At 39.9% G+C, this 21,821-nt stretch overlaps 1 protein-coding gene across 17 annotated transcripts in view; it reads right to left on the reverse strand.

Annotated features, from left to right (window-relative positions):
* Positions 1–21,821, reverse strand: part of ptprk (protein tyrosine phosphatase receptor type K) — a 206,385-nt gene that overhangs the window by 114,116 nt on the left and 70,448 nt on the right. For all 17 annotated transcript variants that reach the window (XM_049478680.1, XM_049478698.1, XM_049478763.1 and 14 more), the window contains 2 exons: positions 10,443–10,714; positions 1,296–1,377 (listed from right to left, as the gene is read on the reverse strand). In XM_049478680.1, the coding sequence (XP_049334637.1) occupies positions 1,296–1,377; positions 10,443–10,714 (354 nt within the window). The remainder of the gene's footprint in view (positions 1–1,295; positions 1,378–10,442; positions 10,715–21,821) is intronic.

Raw genomic sequence — 21,821 nt, forward strand, 5'->3', positions numbered from 1 at the left:
CACAATAATCACAATACAATTTTGAATGAGTTTTTAAGCCTTAAAAATCAATATTAAAATATGCATCAGGATTATGTTCCTGCGTATGGTGTCCTTGCACTAGTGTGTGTGTGAGATGTGTAAGGTATGCTGTATTACTACAGTAGATCAGAGGGATTATAATCCAGTTAAACACCCGCACACACACACTAATCCCACTCTGCTGCGGATTAATGGCTTAATTACCGCTACCTGCTGTATTATTCCAGATAAACCCCTCACAGTTCAACAAAGCACACAGATACACAGAGAGAGAGAGAGAGAGAGAGAGAGAGAGATTTCCTTGGAGTTTTGCTTGTTAAACACTTTTAGAGGAAATGCAGCACATCCAGAGATGTGAGATGTGTCACTGTAGAGATTATATAATAGAGTAAAATGTGCTTCATTAAAATACATTATTTGGCAATGTGTTACATTACATATTACATAACACACATTACACATACATACAGTACGTTTTAACAAAATATTTATTTTTATTTATTTATTTTTTAAATCAGGGATTTGTTCTAAAGGTTGGTGTTCTGTAGAGTAGAGTAGTGGATAACTACACCTTTCTCCCTTTAGCAGACTGGGGTTTGTAACTGGATGGAGCTTCATCATTCCATATAACTCCACAGCTCAACACTGAGGGCTTTAAAACCATCTATCCTACATCTGGCATTAGGCATGCTGCCAATAGATTCATGTTTATGCCTCAGATAGACGGTAAATCATCTTACCAGGGACTAAAACAAGCTGACTTTGTGTTTTTGCACATCTGTGTCAGCAATGGGTTTTATTCTATAAACTACAAATAACACTTCTCCCAAATTCCAAATAAAAATATTGTCATTCAGAGAATATATTTGCAGAAAATGAGAAATGACTGAAATAACAAAAAAAAAGATTCAGGGCTTTCAGACCTCAAATAATGCAAAGAAAACAAGTTCATATTCATAAAGTTTTAACAGATCAGAAATCAACATTTGGTGGAAAAACCCTCTTTTTAATCACAGTTTTCATGCACCTTGGCATCATGTTCTCCTCCACTAGTCTTACACACTGCTTTTGGATAACTTTATGCCTTTACTTCTGGTGCAAAAATTCAAGCAGTTCATCTTGGTTTAATGACTTCCATGATCATCCATCTTCTGCTTGATTATATTCTAGAGCTTTTCAATTTGATAAAAAATCTAAAAGAAATTCATACTTTTTAAGTGGTGTCTTATTTTTTTCCCAGAGCTGTATGTAGTATATATGAAGGTGGGACTCACCGCATGGATAACTCAACACCTGAATGTCATCGACAGCAATAAAACCCCTCCTTCCATTCGCGACCTCGGCCTCAAATATCACCTGCACAGAGAGAGAGAGAGAGAGAGAGAGAGAGAGAGAGAGAGAAAGAGAGAGTGTGTTTATGATTAATTTTCACCTTCTCTGTGAAAATGATCAGCTCAATCACACACAACAGGTTCAGACACAATCGTTACTTATGGGCATTCTCATGTGGACACTGTGTGTGTGTGTGTGTGTGTGTGTATGTATGTGTGTGTGTGTTAGAGAGAGCAGTCTTCCTCATGAGACTCTGATATTCTTCTATTAATCATGTATAGAAAGTGTCAGCACCACATCAAATATGACCCAAATATCAGTTTCAATTATATTAAATCAAATAAGAAACCCAAATTAAAATGAGAATTAGCAAAGAAAGGGAACTTCGGCCATGGATGGATGGATGGATGGATGGATGGATAGCAAGACAAGTATACAGACATATAAAACCTTGCATATTTTAGAGACCCAGCAGAAGGATCATTTCTACTGTTCCCACCTCGCTTAATCCGACTGCACTAATCATACACACACACACACACACACACACAGTACAATCAGCACTAATCTGATATTAAAGCTAAACTGCAGATGAAACAGGAAAACAATAAAGCAGCATGAATACTAATGATGTGCAGAAGCTGCAGCAGAGCTCAGCTCATTGTAAAGCTTTAACCAGAGGCGGAGGTTAGATGCTGGTGTTGTGTTGTGTCGTGGATAACTACACCACCTTCACTGTGAACTGAGGTTTAACCTTCTGGGAGGACAATAGCGTAGCAAATGCTACACCAACAGGAGTCATCCAGCAAGACCCATAACATTATCTGATACATGAACATGATATAATCTGATTAGCGTGTATATTTAGATTCCATACATCAAAGATCTATGATTGGTATATGTGGAGGTTAATGAACATTATATACAGTCATATTGCCAGCCTTACACACACACACACACACACACACATACACAAAACACACACAAAACACACACACCACCCAGTGACAGGGCTTCAGCTGCCATCAAACTAGAGCACACACTCTCTCAGGCATCATGTCTCTCTGGGGAAAAGCAGAATAAGACAGAAAGAGAAAAGTGCTATTGTAGACACACACACACACACACACACACACAGTGACAGCCCTGAAGAAAGGGAAAAAGTTCTGTTTTCATCCGCACTCGTTTGTTCAGCTCTGTTTACTAAATATACATCACTATCAGTCACACACACACATACACACTCACACACATACTCACACACACAATATAAAAAAGTGGAGAACAAGATGAGTGTTTCCCAGCATGCTTTACAAAACAAATAAACAAACAAACAATAAAACTCCAGCTTTAAAACAGACACGTAATCATTTACAACAACCAGCAGCTTCATTAAAACCGTCTATCTCCCTGTTTCTACACTTCCTGTTCATCTTATAATCACCACTGATCATATAGTGGAACTTTGTAGTTCTATAACTGCAGACTGTAGTCCTTCTGTTTCACTCTTTCATCTTAATTATCCTCCTTTTACCAGTTCTTCACTGAACATTTGTGTGGTGTGTGTTTTCTGTTGTGCTGGAAAGAGTGGATCAGACACAGCAGTGCTGCTGGAGTTTTTAAACACCTCAGTGTCACTGCTGGACTAACGGCAGCGTGCTGTGGGCCGCGGCATGTGTACAGCATCCTGTGGGGCAGCATCTTGTGGTCAGTGCCCTGTTTGTAGCAAGACTCCTGTTTGCAGCTCCCTTAGGGAAGAGTCCTGTGGGCAGCATCCTGTAGAATGTGCCCTTTGGTTAGTATCCTGTGAGAAGAGTCATGTGTGAAGACTACTGTGGGCAGCGCCCTGTGGGAATCCTGTGGTCTGTGACCTGCGGGCTGTCTCCTGTGGGAAAAGTCCTGTGGGCAGCGTCCTGTGGGGAAAATGTCCTGTGGGCAGCATCCTGTAGAAAGAGCCCTATGGGGAAGCGTCCTGTGGGGCAGCAACCTGTACAAAGAGTCCTATAGAAAGAGCCCTGTGGTCAGTGTCCTGTGGGCAGTCTCCTTTTTAAAAACTCCTAAGCGCAGCGTTCTGCGGGGCAGCATCTTGTAGAAAGAGCCCTGTGGTCAATCACCTGTTTTAATAGTCCTATGGGCAGCATCCTGTGGGGCAGCATCCTGTAGAAAAAGCCCTGTGGGGCAGCGTCCTGTGGGCAGCATCCTGTAAAAAGGACCATGTGATCAGCGTCCTTTGGGGCAGCATCCTGTTGTAAGAGCCCTGTGGTCAGCGTCCTCTGAGAAATCTCCTGTGGGCAGCGCCCTGTGGGAGGAGTCCTGTAAGATCAGTCCTGTGGGCAGTGTCTTGTTTGGGAAGAGTGGAAAAAGTACTGTGGGGAGCGTTGTGTGGAAAGTGTTTAGTGGGCAGTGTCCTGTGGGAAAAGACCTGTGGGAAAATCCTGTGGGAAGAGTCCTGTGGGAGGAGTCCAGTGGGAAAAGTCCTGTAGAAAGAGCCCTGTGGTCAGTGTTCTGTAGGCAGTGTCCAGTTTGAAGATCCCTTTGGGTAGTGTCTCGTCCAAAGAGCTCTGTAGGAAGAATACTGTGGAAAGTGTCATGTGGGAAAAGTCCTGTGGGCAGTGTCCTGTTCAAAGAGTACTGTGGGGAGTGTCATGTGGGAAAAGTCCTGTGGGCAGTGTCCTGTGGGCACTGAGGACTAGAGGATGAGCAACACAAGCTGTGCAGAAACAGATGAGCTTCTATCTCTGACTAGACATGAGTCTTAAACAGTGGACTGTGGGTGGACACTGTGTTTAAAACCTCCAGCAGCACTGCTGTGTCTGATCCACTCATACTGTTTACAGCAGTTCTGGGCATTATGGAAGAAATATTATATCACAATATTTAAAGATCTTCGATACAAAGTATTTATCATGATACATGTGATCACAAGCGAAATGCATCAGATCTTTAAAATGAACATTATTCAAATATTACCCACAGTGAATACAGTGATTTTCATTCTAAAGACTCTTTGATGTGATGAAATGTAGAGTTTGATCAGTGTACTTTAATCACTGATTGGAAAGTGTTACTACTAATACAGAAAAAAAATAATTAAATAAACAAATAATGAGACTTTACACTTTATCTTTACACTCAGCATCCAACATTACTCATCTCACACCTGCACACACATCTCATGCCCGTGTGTGTGTGTATGTGTGTGTGTGTGTGGCAGATGGGGTTTTATAAAGGCGCCTGCAGGTTCTCTGTCGATCAGAACCACAGAGTAAACATAGCCAACAGCTATAAAACACACACACACACACACACACACAAATCACATTTCTATCGAATAGATAAATGGTTCTTCAGACCATTAAAATATAAAACATTGATTACAGCTGAGGAACTGCATGTAGCAGATCAATATCACTTTAGATTAGCGCTTTAACACACACAATAATAATAATAATAATAATAATAATAATAATAATAATACACTTCAATGGTTTTCCTGTCCTAATCTACAAATCTACAAACACATACACACACATACACCATTTCTCCTCTAGTAAAGAGTAGAGTGGTCATATAAGTTTCTTTTTCTTTCTTTTCCTCAAGGAAAAAAGCATTTCAAATGCAAGCTGACAAGCAGACAGAACCCACAAGACTTGTGTGTGTGTGTGTGTGTGTGTCCTTAAGTCATGCAGCATGCCACATAGAGGGCATGAGGGTACTTAAATAAAATAAAAAGAACATGTGTACAATTATGTGCATGTACACACTGCTTTTGTGTGTGCGCGTGCATGTGTGTGTGTATGTGTGTGTGTGCGTGCATGCAGAATGAGAAAGAGAGAGAGTACATGCAAAAACTGGGTTCTGTAACACTGTTACAACTACTGAACACTCCAGACTGATACACCATGGAAATATAACACACTGCACAGTTACACCAGTTACACAACTGACCTGTAATAGAACAGTGTTACACTGTTTATTTGTAGCAGACTGCACAGTTACACCTCTGACCCGTCTCCAGTATCACACTGCAGAGTTACACCACTGACCTCCAACACCAATGAACACTCCACGCTGTTACAACAGTTGCACCACTGACCCCTACCTAACACACATTGTTACACTGTCGCTGACTCATAACACAACATAACACTTGATGCCTCCCCTAATGTGTAACACACTCCTACACTGTTACACCACTGTAACACTGTACACTGTAATATATATTCAGTCCTGTAATTACTGAAATACTAAGACAGGGAGAGAGACACTGGTAGGCAGACAGACAGACAGGTAGACAAAAGGCAGGCATTTAATAAGACTGACATGTAGACAGACAGACATTTAGACAGACAGGTGGACAAATTCACAGACACAGAGAGCCAGAGTGTAAAAGAGAGTAAGGGTCAGCAGGATGAATTATCAGAAGTGTGAACGTGTGTGTGTGTGTGTGTGTGTGTGTGAACTAGAAACAGGCACAAACAGGTTTGTCTTCTCAGATCACTCTTCTGTCTAATCTCACACACAGCGATAATTATCACCACTCGACCACACACACACACACACACATACACAGTTAAACTTGCTGCAGTGTTCTTCTGTGGCCAGCAGGGGCAGCAGACTGTAATATAATAATATGTAAACAGTTTTATTTCCTGTGCAGGAGAGGCAGACATTTAATACACATTTTTGTGCACTCGTTTATAGCAAACAAGCAAACAACAATCAATCAGCAGAAGTTAATAATGTAGTATCAGTTTATCTGTTAAACTCCACACAGCCCTGTTCATAATAAAGACTAACTCTTTCCAGCCCTGTACTGTGACTTCTGATAGTCCAGATGAGCGTCTGGAGGTGGTGCACAAATCAAGGCTTTCAGACCATCAAACAAATGAGAAAATAACTCTGATGATTATTATTGATTACAAGCAGGTTTTTTTTCCAGTACAAAGGAAACAAACCTGTAATATAACTGCTGCCTGCTCTCTCTCTCACACACACACACACACAGTCATGTACAACAGAAACGCACACGACGGACCGATGGAGTCATTGAGAAGCAGTCAAGACTTCCAATTAGTCCAACACAAACGGAGCCTTTCATTACTCTCTCTCTCTCTCACACACACACACACACACAGGGTCAGTTCAATTAATGAAGATGAAATAAACACAGGACAGAGAAAGAAAGATAAAAAGAGAGAGAGAGAGAGAGAGAGAGAGAGAGGAGACAAAATAATAGAAGAGAGGAGAGAATAATAAAAAGAAACAGAAGAGAAGAGAATGGAGAGGAGAAATAAAGGGAGAAGAGAAGAGAATAATAGTGATTAGAGAGGAGAAGAAAAGAGAAGAAGAGTGATTAGAGAAGAGAAGAGAGAAATAGTGATTAGAGAAGAGAAGAGAGGAATAGTGATAATAGAAGAGAAGAGAAGAGAAGAGAAAAGAGGATAAGAATAGTGATTAGAGGGGAGAAGAGAGGAATAGTGATTATAGAAGAGAAGAGAAGAGAAGAGAAGAGAAGAGAAAAGAGGAGAAGAATAGTGATTAGAGGGGAGAAGAGAAGAGAGGAATAGTGATTATAGAAGAGAAGAGAAGAGAAGAGAAAAGAGGAGAAGAATAGTGATTAGAGGGGAGAAGAACAGAGAAGAAGAGTGATTAGAGAAGAGAAGAGAAGAGAAAAGAAAAGATGGATATTGATAAGATAACAGAATAGAATAGAAGAGAAGAAAAAAGAGGGATATTGATTAGAGAAGAAGAGAGGACAAGAGAACAGAAGAATAGTGATTAGAGGGGAGAAGAAAAGAGAAGAAGAGTGATAAGAGAAGAGAAGACAGGAATAGTGATTAGAGAAGAGAAGAGAGGAATAGTGATTAGAGAAGATAAAAGAAGAGAAGAGAAGAGAAAAGAGGGATATTGATAAGATAACAGAATAGAAGAGAAGAGAAGAGAAAAGAGGGATACTGATTAGAGAAGAAGAGAGGAAAAGAGAACAGAAGAATAGTGATTAGAGGGGAGAAGAAAAGAGAAGAAGAGTGATTAGAGAAGAGAAGAGAGGAATAGTGATTAGAGAAGAGAAGAGAAGAGAGGAATAGTGATTAGAGAAGAGAAGAGAAGAGAAAAGAGGGATATTGATTAGAGGAGAAGAGAAGAGAAGAGTGATTAGAGGAAAGGGGAAGAGAGAAGAAGAGAAGGAAAAGAAAGGAGATGAGAACAGGAGAAGAGAAGACAAGACAAGACAAGATACATACACATCCTTTTAATACCCCTACAATACTCATTAACACTAAAAACAATAATAAATTCAGTTAAATCAATACGAGATCATACAGAGAAGGTCTAATACTGTCTGCAGTTTTCAGAAAGACAAATGTTAATTATTATAATTGTAATTAGGACTAAGTAGAGGGGGCAAGAAAGAGAAAGAAATCCACAATGTGTGAAATTATTTAATTGACCCTGAATGGCATTTTGAGTATGTGACTGACTGTAAGAGTGTGTGTGTGTGTGTTTGTGCACGTGTAAGTGTGTTTGTGTGTGAAAGTGTGTGAGAGAAAGAGATTTAAGAGCTTGGCAGCCTCGTGGCATTTCACATGCAAATAATCTAATTGCATAAATTTCTAATTACGCACACACAGTCAAGACTGCTGGTTCACGCCTGACATAATCCCTGTATAATTACAGAATTCATCAGTGACAGTAAAGCCGAGCGGCCAAATCTCAGCACAAAAGGAGGATTTCCACACAAAAACACACACTTCTGCTAAAACAATGCGGGCTTCTGATCACTGATAAACAGCCACTGTGCTCTGCCAGGGTACTGTAACCTTATCTAAAGCACCGGTTCCTAAACTGGGGGCCGCAAGGGGGCACTAGGGGGGCTCAGAAAACTCTCAGAGGTGTAAGAGAATAGAAAAGTGTAAACACATTTCATGTGTAAAGTGTAAAGGATCTTCATTTATAGAGTGTGTGGTATGAAAAGTGTAATGAATCTAAATGTAAAGGTGGTATAGTGTGAAAAAGTGTAAAAAAAAAAAAATAAAATAAAAAATACAGCTCTGGAAAAAAAATTAAAAATAAGAGACCGCTAAAAAATGATGATTCCTTGATTTTACCAAATTGAAAACCTCTGGAATATAATCAAGAGGAAGATGGATGATCACAAGCCGTCAAACCAAGCTGAACTGCTTGAAGTTATGCACCAGGAGTAAAGGCATAAAGTTATCCAAAAACAGTGTGTAAGACTGGTGAAGGAGAACATGCCAAGATGCATGAAAACTGTGATTAAAAAACTGATTGATTTCTGAACTCTTAAAGCAGCATACATTTATGTTCATATTACTCAAACATATACCTATAAATAGCAAAATCAGAGAAACTGATTATGATACTGAAGTGGTCTGTTAATTTTAACCAGAGCTGTATGTAGGCTGTTTAGTTTTAGAAGTGGAAACAATATATTAGTAAATTATTAGCATCAAGTTTTAAAAGTCAGGGTCTATTATGGTATGTGTTTCTGTCAGTACAATTTTGTGATTCAGCATTATTGCAGAAACATAAGATAAGATCTTACAGCAACATATGCTTTTAAAACTTTTTTTGGAATGTAAAAATGCAGGTCTGAAATGCAGGAATGAATTGATTCCTCTTCCTCCTCCAGCTCTGAGGGAGTTTTTCAGAGGTTCTGTGTTGTATGGTCAATGTTTTGTCTGATTCTCTGTTCTGTGATCACATTTCTGTAAAGCTGCTTTGCAACATTACTTGTAAAACGTGCTTAATAAATAAATCTGATTTGATGTATATTAACAAATGAAATGAAGCTGAACAGACAAAAATGTGTCTTGGGTCCAAATCCAAGTCAAAGCAAATGGGAGAAACACTATATTTTTCCATATCCTCCCCATTTTCTGGACTGTAAGGTGCACTCAAAATCCTTTAACTGTCCCAAAAATTGTCATTGTGTCTTATAATCCACTGCGCTTTATGTATGAATTCTACCAGTCAGGTAAAGTAAAGTTTCTCCAGCACTGAGGCTGGGTGCAGCAGCATTAGCATTAGCCGCTACCTGCAGCGCTAGCTCTTTGGCCGTACAAAGGCAAGTATACTGGACTATAGTCTGTGTGTTTACAGTGTAAAATCAAGCTACATGGGATGAACCACTAACTGATAGTGTCCTGGTTTACTAAAAAATTCAGTGTAACACTTTTGGGCAGTATTAACGTCCCGCTATTGCTGCAGTTAGCAGTTCATGCTAATGCTGCTGAACCCAGCCTTAGTGCTAACGAAACTCATCAATTGACAAAATACTGGAAATCTAAGCTTACTGTAAGTAAACAGAACCCTTCTCTCACCCAAAAAAAGGTTAGAAAAAGTTGAAATACATGATTGAACATATTTTTATTTGACTGAAATTCACAAAATGCAAAACTGCAGGTGATTTTTTTTTTATATTTTATAGGTAATCATCTTATAATGGATGTCAATCAATTTGTACTCTGATTATATGCAGTAAAACACAGAACAATATGTTAATACTATAGCTGGTTTTACCATAAACCCAACAACTTCTCTCATGAGTCTCTTCAGACCTTAGAACTACTATCAGAATCCCACCGGTGAGGGTTCTGTATTCAACTGGCAACCCCTCATGAGGGTTCTATACATACCTGGCAACCTATAACAAAATCCTCTGTGTCACATCAATGCATCAATGTGAGAAGCTACCTGTGCATAACTTTAACAAATGCCAGGAATTATTGCGCTGTTTTAATCTCGCAAGATCTTATAGCACAGGATCCTGGTGCACCCCTACTGTATAGTGTGTATGTAGTGTAATTGATATCAATTTGTAGGCTGTATAATGTGTATAATTGGTGTATAATTGGTAAAGAATATAATTGGTTGGTTGTATAATGTGCAGAAACTAAATGTAAATGTGTAAATCCCAAAGTGCATAAATAATACAATATACAGTTGTTGGTTGTATATTGTAAAGGGATAATAATAAAACACACATGTGTAGGTTGTGTAGTGTTAAATAAAGATTAAAATTTGTAGAAGACATGCAGCCAACATGCAGGCTGATCAGCTTTTACCTGGTACTCATTGGGCCAGAAGGTGCTGACGGCCAGCTCGGCCTTCTTCCAGTCTTTGCCGGTGTGTGTGGTGATGTTCCAGATGGGGTTGGCCAGTGGTCCTTTATTGACCTTCACCAGGATGTTGAGGGTCCCGGGGCTGGAGGCGTCTGAGCTGTACAGCAGGTAGTTAAAGTCGATGCAGTGCGTGTCGTTCTCCTTCATCACCGGCAGCATCAGACGAGCCTTCTCTCCAGGGTCGTGCTGAGAGGAGTCCACCATCATATAGGAGCCTGGACAGAGAGAAAGAAAAGGATGATGGGTACTGTAGTTTGAGTTTTACGTCTACCTGAAAACAGAAACACCTGGAGAAACGCCTCTGCACACTTAGTTAAATGATAAGTAAACAGTGTCTAAAAGTAGTGAAGAGAAACTGTGTGGAAAGTGCAGATTGTAAGCTTTCAATTCATCCAACATCAGTGTGTGTCTGACTGTTGACGTCTGCATCAGTTGTTTTGAGTCAGTGGCTCACCTGTGTTTTGTCTGTTGTCAAGATAGCAATACGCTAGAAATTTACCTGAACAAACCTCATGCCCATCATCAGCATAGATATACTCACAAGAGCCGTTGCTATTTAAACGAAGGAGGTGCAGGGCATGAAAATATACTGTTGGCAGGGTGTAAGATAGCAATGAGCATTGCAACGTTGCTTGCAGACAGACAGACAGACAGACAGATAGATAGATCAACCAATAGATATCTAGCTAGATAGCTAGTAGATAGATAGATAGATCCCAAAGAGCAGAGTTTTTATTATGATCTGATTATGACCTGTGTATTGTTTATCATAAACCAGATAATCTGTCTTAAAAAAAGAAAAAAGTAAAAATAATAAAAATAATAATAATAATAATAAAATTGAAAAAAATAAATAAATAAATAAATAAATAATAATAATAAAAAATAATAATAAAAAGACTTATTTATACAAAGCCATTATATATACCAAGCTTTATTTTATCATATTGTGATTTGTTGGTATGTCTGCTAAGATATTAATAATGTTTAATATATTTTTTTATTACATTGTTATATTGAAGCTAATTGCTTTCTATTTAATTTATGCAATGGATAAAAAGTGAAAAAAAATAAAACACAACTAGTCCATTGTTATCTACTCAATTTACTGAAATATACTATGTAAACAATACTTTCATAATGGTATATCTGCGGTTATGTAATTAAACTTTATTGTACAGTAAAACATGTACACTATACCTTCTACTGTACAGTTTTTTTTTATCATTGCTGTTCTCACACTCAGTTAGGTTTTGGCAGTGAAAGTGTACCAACAGCTTTCATACCAATATAGCAGCGAGGAGAGCGAGAGAGAGACAGACTGCAAAAGGTAAAAGCTGCTGAAACTCGATGGTCAGTGTGAATCAGGAGTGAACGGGTCAGTAGAGATGCGAGACTGTGATAAAGCTCACAAATATGTGATACAATACTCCATAAACAATCTCTCTCTCTCACAGAGATCTTGGCAGCGCTGTTGTGTGTTTTTTCTAAGCTAAATGAAGGGCTGGAATGTTCACTGGCCTTATTGCCCTGTGCTCGTTAGAGAACACTCACATAATCACCAACACAAAAAAAGAGAGAGAGAGAGAGAATTCATCATCTCATTCATTGTCCATTGTATTTCACCGTTTCTCTCATACTCCCCCTAACTCTCTCTCTCTCTCTCTCTCTCTCTCTCTCTCTCTCTCTCTCCGCGTCTCCTACAATCCCCTCCCTCTCACTTTCCATCTGCTTCTCTCTCTCCTTTCAACTTCCTTTCTTTCTCTTCACACTCTCTTTATGCATTTCTTTGAGAAATAATTAATTTAGGCTGGATTTAGTGTGTTACTGAGTACATTTTTACAGAGTGAAATTTTACTGATTGCAAGGCAACTGAGTGTAACAGAACTGTGTGTAATGTTACAGTGTTATGTTATGTAACTGATTGAGATGGTATTCAGTGCAATGTTACTGATGTATTGTTATTAAATGCAACACTAAGCGCAATATTACTGAGTATAATGATACTGATTGTGAAGATATTCAATGCAACAATACAAAGCGCAATGTTTAATGCAACGTTACTGTCTGCAACACTACTGTGCAATGTTTTTGAGTTTAATGTCACTGATTGTAAAATTACTGCTTGCAAAAGTGCAATATCACAAAGTGCAATGATACTGAGTGCAATGTTATTCAATGCAACATAACTGTGTGCAACGTTACTGCGTGCAACGTTATTGTCACTGATTGTGACATTACTTACTGCAATGTTAATCAATGCAATGTTACTGAGTGCACCGTTACTGAGTGCATTGTTACTAAGTGCACAGTTACTGTGTGTAACGTCATTACGTGTAACGTTATTGATTGCAATGTTATTAAACGCAATGTTACTGATTGTGATGTTATTTAATGCAACATTTCTAAGCGCAATGTTACTAAGTGAAATGTTCTTCAATGCAACACAACTGTGTACAACGTTACTGTGTGCAACGTTACTGCGTGCAACGTTACTGCCTGCAACGTTACTGCCTGCAACGTTACTGCCTGCAACGTTACTGCGTGCAACGGTACTGCGTGCAACGGTACTGCGTGCAATGGTACTGCGTGCAACATTACTGCGTGCAACGGTACTGCGTGCAACATTACTGCGTGCAATGGTACTGCGTGCAACATTACTGCGTGCAATGGTACTGCGTGCAACATTACTGCGTGCAATGGTACTGCGTGCAACATTACTGCGTGCAATGGTACTGCGTGCAACATTACTGCGTGCAACATTACTGTGTGCAATGGTACTGCGTGCAACATTACTGCGTGCAATGGTACTGCGTGCAACATTACTGCGTGCAACGTTATTGTCACTGATTGTGACATTACTTACTGCAATGTTAATCAATGCAATGTTACTGAGTGCACCGTTACTGAGTGCATTGTTACTAAGTGCATTGTTACTAAGTGCACAGTTACTGTGTGTAACGTCATTATGTGTAACGTTATTGATTGCAATGTTATTAAACGCAATGTTACTGATTGTGATGTTATTTAATGCAACATTACTAAGCGCAATGTTACTAAGTGAAATGTTCTTCAATGCAACACAACTGTGTACAACGTTACTGTGTGCAACGTTACTGCCTGCAACGTTACTGCCTGCAACGTTACTGCCTGCAACGTTACTGCGTGCAACGGTACTGCGTGCAACATTACTGCGTGCAATGGTACTGCGTGCAACATTACTGCGTGCAACGGTACTGCGTGCAACATTACTGCGTGCAACATTACTGTGTGCAATGGTACTGCGTGCAACATTACTGCGTGCAATGGTACTGCGTGCAACATTACTGCGTGCAACATTACTGCGTGCAACGTTATTGTCACTGATTGTGACATTACTTACTGCAATGTTAATCAATGCAATGTTACTGAGTGCACCGTTACTGAGTGCATTGTTACTAAGTGCATTGTTACTAAGTGCACAGTTACTGTGTGTAACGTCATTATGTGTAACGTTATTGATTGCAATGTTATTAAACGCAATGTTACTGATTGTGATGTTATTTAATGCAACATTACTAAGCGCAATGTTACTAAGTGAAATGTTCTTCAATGCAACACAACTGTGTACAACGTTACTGTGTGCAACGTTACTGCCTGCAACGTTACTGCCTGCAACGTTACTGCGTGCAACGGTACTGCGTGCAACGGTACTGCGTGCAACGGTACTGCGTGCAATGGTACTGCGTGCAACATTACTGCGTGCAACGGTACTGCGTGCAATGGTACTGTGTGAAACATTACTGCGTGCAATGGTACTGCGTGCAACATTACTGCGTGCAATGGTACTGCGTGCAACATTACTGCGTGCAATGGTACTGCGTGCAACATTACTGCGTGCAATGGTACTGCGTGCAATGGTACTGTGTGCAATGGTACTGCGTGCAACATTACTGCGTGCAATGGTACTGCGTGCAACATTACTGCGTGCAACGTTACTGCGTGCAACGTTACTGCGTGCAACGTTACTGTGTGCAACGTTACTGCGTGCAACGTTACTGTGTGCAATGTTACTGCGTGCAATGTTACTGCGTGCAATGTTACTGCGTGCAATGTTACTGCGTGCAACATTACTGCGTGCAACATTACTGCATGCAACGTTACTGCGTGCAACGTTACTGCGTGCAACATTACTGTGTGCAACATTACTGCGTGCAACATTACTGCATGCAACGTTACTGCGTGCAACGTTACTATGTGCAATGTTACTGCGTGCAACGTTACTGTGTGCAATGTTACTGTGTGCAACGTTACTGTGTGCAACATTACTGAGTGCAACATCACTAAGTGCAATGCCATTCAGTGCAGAGAGACTGAGGGTAACATTACTGAGTGCAACACTAAAGAACAGTTAAGGAAACTGTGCTGAGTGTAATGACAATAAATATGGACACTAAATGAAATGTTACTTATTTCTGACTTATAGTTTAACTGAAATAACTAGTGAGAATATGTGGAAACTTTCTTTTCAGTGGTGTGTGTTTTTTTATGATGTGAATTAGATGAGTGTGTGCACCTGTATCATGATTTGCACGGGGGGAAATGCTGTTTTTGGCACTTGTTAACACAAAACAGGAGTGTAGGCGCAGCCCTGTGCGTAAATAAAGTGAATGTAATGTGAATATGCATTTATCAATTTTACAGTAGTGTTACAAACACATCTAGACCATTTATAAACTCCAGCACTGAAAGTGTGATCACTGTAAACACTCCCTTTACCCACAGAACCCACAGTACTGACAAGAAGCTGGAACAGATACTCCACGGGGGAGGAGAGAGAGAAACAAAAGACTATGAAAAATAAAAGCAAGAGAAGAGAAGAGAAACAAAAAAGAATAATATAGAGTGACTAAGGTAAACGAGTAAGAGAAAGAATGGTGAGAAACAGACAGAACAGTGTGAGAGAGAGAGAGAGAGAGAGAGAGAGAGAGAGATTGAGTGGAAGTGTTAAACCGCTGTGAAGCTGAAACATGAACACACACTCTGGGGTGAAACAGCACTGTGGTGTAGTCTTACACACTCAGCGTGATTAGGGTTTGCATGAGGCCCAACACAGGACACTCAACATCACCACAGCACCACAAATCACTGCCTTCCCAACACACACACACACACACACACACACACACACACATTTGTGTGCTTTGGCCTCAGCTCAGTTTACCACTTACCCACACCATTGTGTGCAAACACGAAACAAACAGCAGCTAAATCATATTATTCCATTACCTCTAATGTGCTGATCTGTGACAGAACAGTAGAGCCCACCAGAGTGGAGTCCTACAGCTGTTACTGAAGTCTACATGAATACTGCCAATACTGCAGTTCAATAACCATCGCTAGTAAACCGCAGTTACTGAGCCAAAGTTATGACTCTAGAGCCATTGAAGCAGTTCTTGGGTGATCGTTAGTATTCTACAGCCATATAAGCAGTTCTGAAGCAATAGTTATTACATATAAGCAGTTCTGGAGCAATAGTTATTGCATATTAGCGGTTCTGGAGGTATAGTTAATACATTACAGCAGTTCTTGGGTCATCAATAGTACTCTAGAGCCATTACAGCAGCTCTGGAGCCAAAGCTAGTGCCCCTCTAGAACCATTATTCCAGTACTGGGACCAAAGCCAGTACTCAAGAGCTATTTTGCAGTTCTGGAGCCAAAGCTATTATTCTAAATTGATGTTGGAATTCTAAAGCCATCACTGTATATCTGCATGAGCCTTAGAAGTATCTCTATATCATTCTCCTTTGCTGGGTTTTCCAACAAGGCCATCCTTGTATCTTTTACAATCTAAACCTCTACATGACAAAATTGAGAGTGTTGATATCCACACCTCCCAGCCTCCCATAACACAGCCACCTCCCTTCATTTAACCCTTTACATTCAACAGAGAGAACAAAACAGAGCGGAAGAAGAATGAAGACAAAAGAACAAATAGAGGAGGAAGTAAAAGAGAAAGAAAGAGCACAGATAGACACTAATGATCTGTTAATAAAGCTTCTTTGCATCTTCAGAGAGAGTAAGGATAATAAAAACAGAACAAATAGGAAAATAGAAATGTGGGAGAGATAGATAAAACGAATAGAGATAGCCACAGTCAGAAAAGAGAGAGAGAGGGAAGGACAGAAGGAGATAAAACTGTGTTTAGTGATTTAGGTGCTCCAGGTTCAGGGATTTATTCGCTGTGAGCTGGTTGTTTTGAACTCTTTATTTGGTGCTGATTATGAAGGCTCAGATCTCCAGCAGGTGTTTGGGTGAATGAGGTTTAGCAGTAGATCAGATTGGAGGAGATGAGAGGGGAGCTGATTCTGAGTGAATGACGGTATTCGGTTGAGGTGCACACTGGGGACACAGCTTCACTCTCAGCTCTGATGAGGAAACAAAAGGCTGGTAAAGATCATCTCCTCCCGCCTGGAAACTGCGCTCCGATCAGCTGCTTCAAAGCGCTGAAGCTGAAGAGCTGCGCTATCCTGCGCTGATTCCTGCCTGATCGGATGTCACAGCGCATTCGGGGAAAGCTGATTTCCGCTCGCTGCTGGAAAGGCCAGCGTGGGAAAACTGGCCTCAGATCAGTGAGCTGTAATGCCCCGCGGAGGCCGGGCTTGAGCGTCTGATCTCAGATCAGACTGGCAAACCCATAAACACGCTCTGCTGCTCATGCTCGTTCTGAAGCGGTCGGATTTAGCGGAGCGGCCCTGCTGATTGGCTGAGCGTCTAATCAAGAGACTGAGACTAATTACTGAGAGAGAGAGAGAGAGAGAGAGAGAGAGAGAGAGAGAGAGAGAGAGAGAGAGAGAAAGAAATCCTAGAGATGGAAAAATAATAAAATTAAGTAAGAAAGACAGAAAACAATGAATAAAAAAGCAGTACAGAGACTAAAAGCAGAGCAAGAGAAACAGAGAGGAGAAACTGGTGAAAGTGGAAAAAAGAGGAGATAAAAGTGTGAGAAGAGAAAGAAAGCAGTAAAAAAAGAGAAGGAAGGAAAAATAGGGGAGAGTGAGCAGAAAAACTGAGAAATGAGCAGAAACACAGAAAGCTACAGAGAAAAAAGGAAGAAAAAATGAAAAGGTAAGAGAGATTGAGAGAACCAAAAATGAGACTGAATGAGCAGAAGAGAAAATAAAGTTTAAAAACAATGAACAAGAGAGGAAAATAAGCAAAAAAGAGGAAAAGAGAATAAGAAAAGGGTTTGCAAAAAAAAGGGAAAAGAAAGAAAAAAAAACAAAATTAAGAGAGATAGAAAGCAGCAGTCAGAAAAAAGAGAATGAGGAGAGATAGAGAGACAGACAAACCGAGAGAAAGGAAGGGTTTTGTGATTTAGGTGCTACAGGTTTGAGGATTGAACCGTTGTGAACTGGTTGTTTTCTACTCTATGTAGTGATGAACAGAAAGAAAAGTCTATGGAGAAAAAAAGAGAGAAAATAAACAAAAAGGAGCTAAAGAGACAAAGAAAAGAGTCGGAGGGAGAGAATAGAAAGAGAAAAACTAAATAGAGAGAGAGAAAAAGAGAGAGATACTGAGAGAGAGAGAGAGAGAGAGAGAGAGAGAGAGAGAGAGAGAGAGAGAGAGAGAGAGAAGAAAAATGAGGTGTCTGTGAAATTACTCAGAACATTTCCATCCACCTGGTTTGCTGCCAAAACTCCATTTCTCAGCCAAAAACACTGAGAGTGTACACCTCAAAGCCTGAGCGGCTCCGTAATCTCCTATAGACATGCCTGTGTGCTTCCAGTAACTGTGAATGTTCATGTTCTGTGAATAATAAGGCCCCTCTTTACATGAACAACCAGTCAGTTTTTGCAGGCAAATGTTTCTGTTCTTTCTTTAAAAGCAAACTAACTAGAAAGAGGTCTTCTGGCATATAAACCTCTAAGATCTAAAGTTCCTGTTTTGTTTTTTCCCCAGAATGAAGAAAAATAAACCCTTCATATTTAACTAAATATTTTACTAAAATCCTATTCTATTAGAAGTAAAACATGTAATCATTCATTGCATTCTCTTTTGTTGGTTAAAAAAAGTTCTGCCCTCTTGACCAGCTTGGCTCCTAACCACCATAGGGTATGTTGATTGTGTAGCTGGTGTACCATATTTTTTTTAACTATAAGGTGCTCCAGATTATAAGGTGCGTTATCAATAAATTTCTATATTCATTAATTTACACTGATTTCTATTTGGGTGAGTAAAGCGTTTCCGTTTATTTCCAGATTTCCAGTAAGGCTAGGTGCAGCAATATAATCATTAGCAGGTAAACGCTAGCGCTAGCCACGATTAGTGGCTAATCCTGCCAGACAGAGCTACACTAAGGAACTAAGGAGTGTTTTCCAGTAAGCCAGGGCAATATTAGCTAGCGGTTTGTCACACATAGCTTATTTTAACACAGAAAACGCGCAAAAAACAGTCTGATATACTCACCTATGAATGGCAAAAGAGCTAACGCTTAGCCTTGTTAGCGAGTAATGCTTATTTTTCAGAAAATTGCTGAGTAGCTGACTAGAATGAACATACTGGTTGACTACCATGAACGTATTAAGCTGGAGAATTGGTGTGCATGACTAAAATTAAATGCAACATCAACACTACCCTGCTGGGTCAAGAATTGATCAGGTTGTTTTACCTTGACCATCAATGACAAGTTGATAATAAATGCTGATCTCAAGCTGGATATTTTTAGGGTACAATTGATCCATTTTTAACAAGAATAACCTACAAAAATCAAAACTGTTAAAAACGCAGAACTATTATACCAGTTCATTTGGGGTAAAAAAAAAAGTACTTTTTTATAACATAAACCAGTAAAATCAATCCAGAACACATTGCAACACTTCTAAAACAGAACATTCCTGACAGTGATGACAGTCTAATGTTTGAATAACCGCACTGCGCTCCAAAACACAAAACCAACCTACAGGCCAAACCCACAAACGGTGACTAAGTATTCTTAAATGAAGCCCAGGCCGACACACCCGACGCTCAACGCATCCACATCACTCTCACAGCCAGAAATCCTCACACTCATTCCAGAGAACTCTTTCCTAAGTGCTATATTTCAGGAATATGGAATTATAAATCACTAAGTGTTCTACTGAAACTAATCGACTGAGCCAACTCCATTGGAAATCCCGCAGATGCCCCTCTTTAAAGTTTCAGCGTCGGCCGAGGAGACGGAGAGCTAACTGCAGCAAATGAGCAAAGCCAGCAGTTTCCCCTTTTGATCCGCCCACAGCCGCCCACCACCACTCCTGACTGGCTTACACACGCGCACTTACTAAATTGGCTTAAAACAAACTGGGCTGTTGGCAGCGGTGTGAAAGTGGCCATTTCTGGAGCTTTTTTAGAAAAAAAAAAAAAAAAAAGCGACGCTCAAAGGGAAGAAGCCTGGATGCCAGAAGCATTCAAACTGGAGAAAAACAACCAGCAATGCTTAAAAACATGAAGAATGAAATCCTATTTATCTCAGCAAACACTCACCTCTGTTGTTTTATACTGTGCTGCTATAGAACACTCATATTTACTACCAGGGAAGCTGTTTCCTGACCAGCACAGAGGAGTTTTTTTATGTGTTCGTTTGATGGTTTAGCTGGTCTACAAAAAGCCCTACCTGACTGTCTGACCAGCATGACCATTCTGACCACACCTGACCAGCTTGAACAAACTCGTTAACCAGTTTTTACCATCTGGTCAAGTTTTCTCCAAACAGTTTTGGGAACCAGAATGCTCATAGACCTGCTAGCACGGTTGCACTTAGGGCTGGGTATCGTTTTAAAAAAAATTTGATACTGTTACCGATACAAATACTTTGAATCTGGTACAGATATTGAAACGATACTTTTTCTGATACCAAAAAATGCAAAAAAAAAAAAACAATAATAATTCTCACGCAAAGTATTAACAGCTGATATGAGTAGTTTCGTTCTCATACTGTCACCATGAGAGGCTCCATCTTTTTGGATCTTATTGGAACAAACAGTGAACACGTTTGTGGCACTTTATTAAGAAAAAAAAATCACTTAAAAATTTGTAGTGCTTAAACTACAAATATTTTTCCCTGCATTTGGCATCTTTTTTTTTTTTTTTTTACAAGATCTTTTGGTACTTTTTTGTACCAAGACAATTCGGTCGGTGCCTTTTTTTGGTATCGAATTTTAATACCCAGTTCTAGCTGCAACTAATGATTATTTTGGTCGGCGACTTATCTGGGCCCAGTTTCCCAAAAGCGTCTTAGTATTAAGATCTTCTGAACTGGTAGAGAGAATATTCAGTGTGATGCTTGCTTGGCCATTAAGTTATCTTTGTGCTAACATGCTTTTTTTTATATAGTATTTTTTCTATTTTTTCCCCATTTTCTCCCCAATTTTACACAGCCATTTACCGAACCCAACCAATTACCCAACCCACTCATCAGGATTCCCTCTATCCTTAGTAATACCCAACACCTGGAGGGTGAAGACTAGTACATGCCTCCTCCAATACATGTGAAGCCAGACTCTGCCTCTTTTCTAACTGCTGCTGATGCAGCATCGCTGAGTAGTATCACAGCATAGCACTCGGAGGAAAATCGCAGCGACTCGGTTCCGATACATCAGCTCACAGACGCCTTGTGCTGATTGACATCACCCTTTGGAGTGATGAGGAAAACACAGAGCACCATCTACCCACCCAGAGAGAGAGCAAGGCCAATTGTGCTCTCTCAGGGCTCTGGTTGCCGATGGCAAGCTACATGAACAGGATTCGAACAGCCGATCTCCTGAGCCTGCTGGACCACCCAGAGCTCTAAACCTAGTCTTGTTGATTATTTTTCAGATAAGTTCATTTCTGCCATGCCCTCTGTCTCTGCTTCCTGTGGGTATGGTTTTTGCTCCTAGCTTTCTCTGCTGCTTGAAAATGATTGAAACAACGGAATGTGGGATTTAAATGCAAGTAAGGCATTTATAAATGTAAAATCTGCTGCTATTTTGTGATAAATTATGTAATCTGTTGTGTCTATCACTTTTGGGGACCATGTTGAATGTGAACTGAGTGAGTAAGTAACCCTTGCATCTCTCTGTGGTTGTGTGTGTGTTTATCATGATTAGTTGATAATAAGTTTATTTTTTTGGCTTAGATGTTGGCTCTAAGCCATTAAAACTGAATGAAAACACACTCTATGCTGGTCAAGAGTAGAGATACGCCATGGAAAAAATAAAAACAGACACAAACAAAACTAAACAAAATAAAACATTAGGCCACATTAGGCTGAATATCAAATACTGAACCTGTTTTTGCAGGTTTTTGGCCATTTTGCCACTT

The sequence above is a fragment of the Astyanax mexicanus genome, chromosome 1 (genome assembly GCF_023375975.1).
Source record: "Astyanax mexicanus isolate ESR-SI-001 chromosome 1, AstMex3_surface, whole genome shotgun sequence".
NCBI classification, from domain to species: Eukaryota; Metazoa; Chordata; class Actinopteri; order Characiformes; family Acestrorhamphidae; genus Astyanax; species Astyanax mexicanus.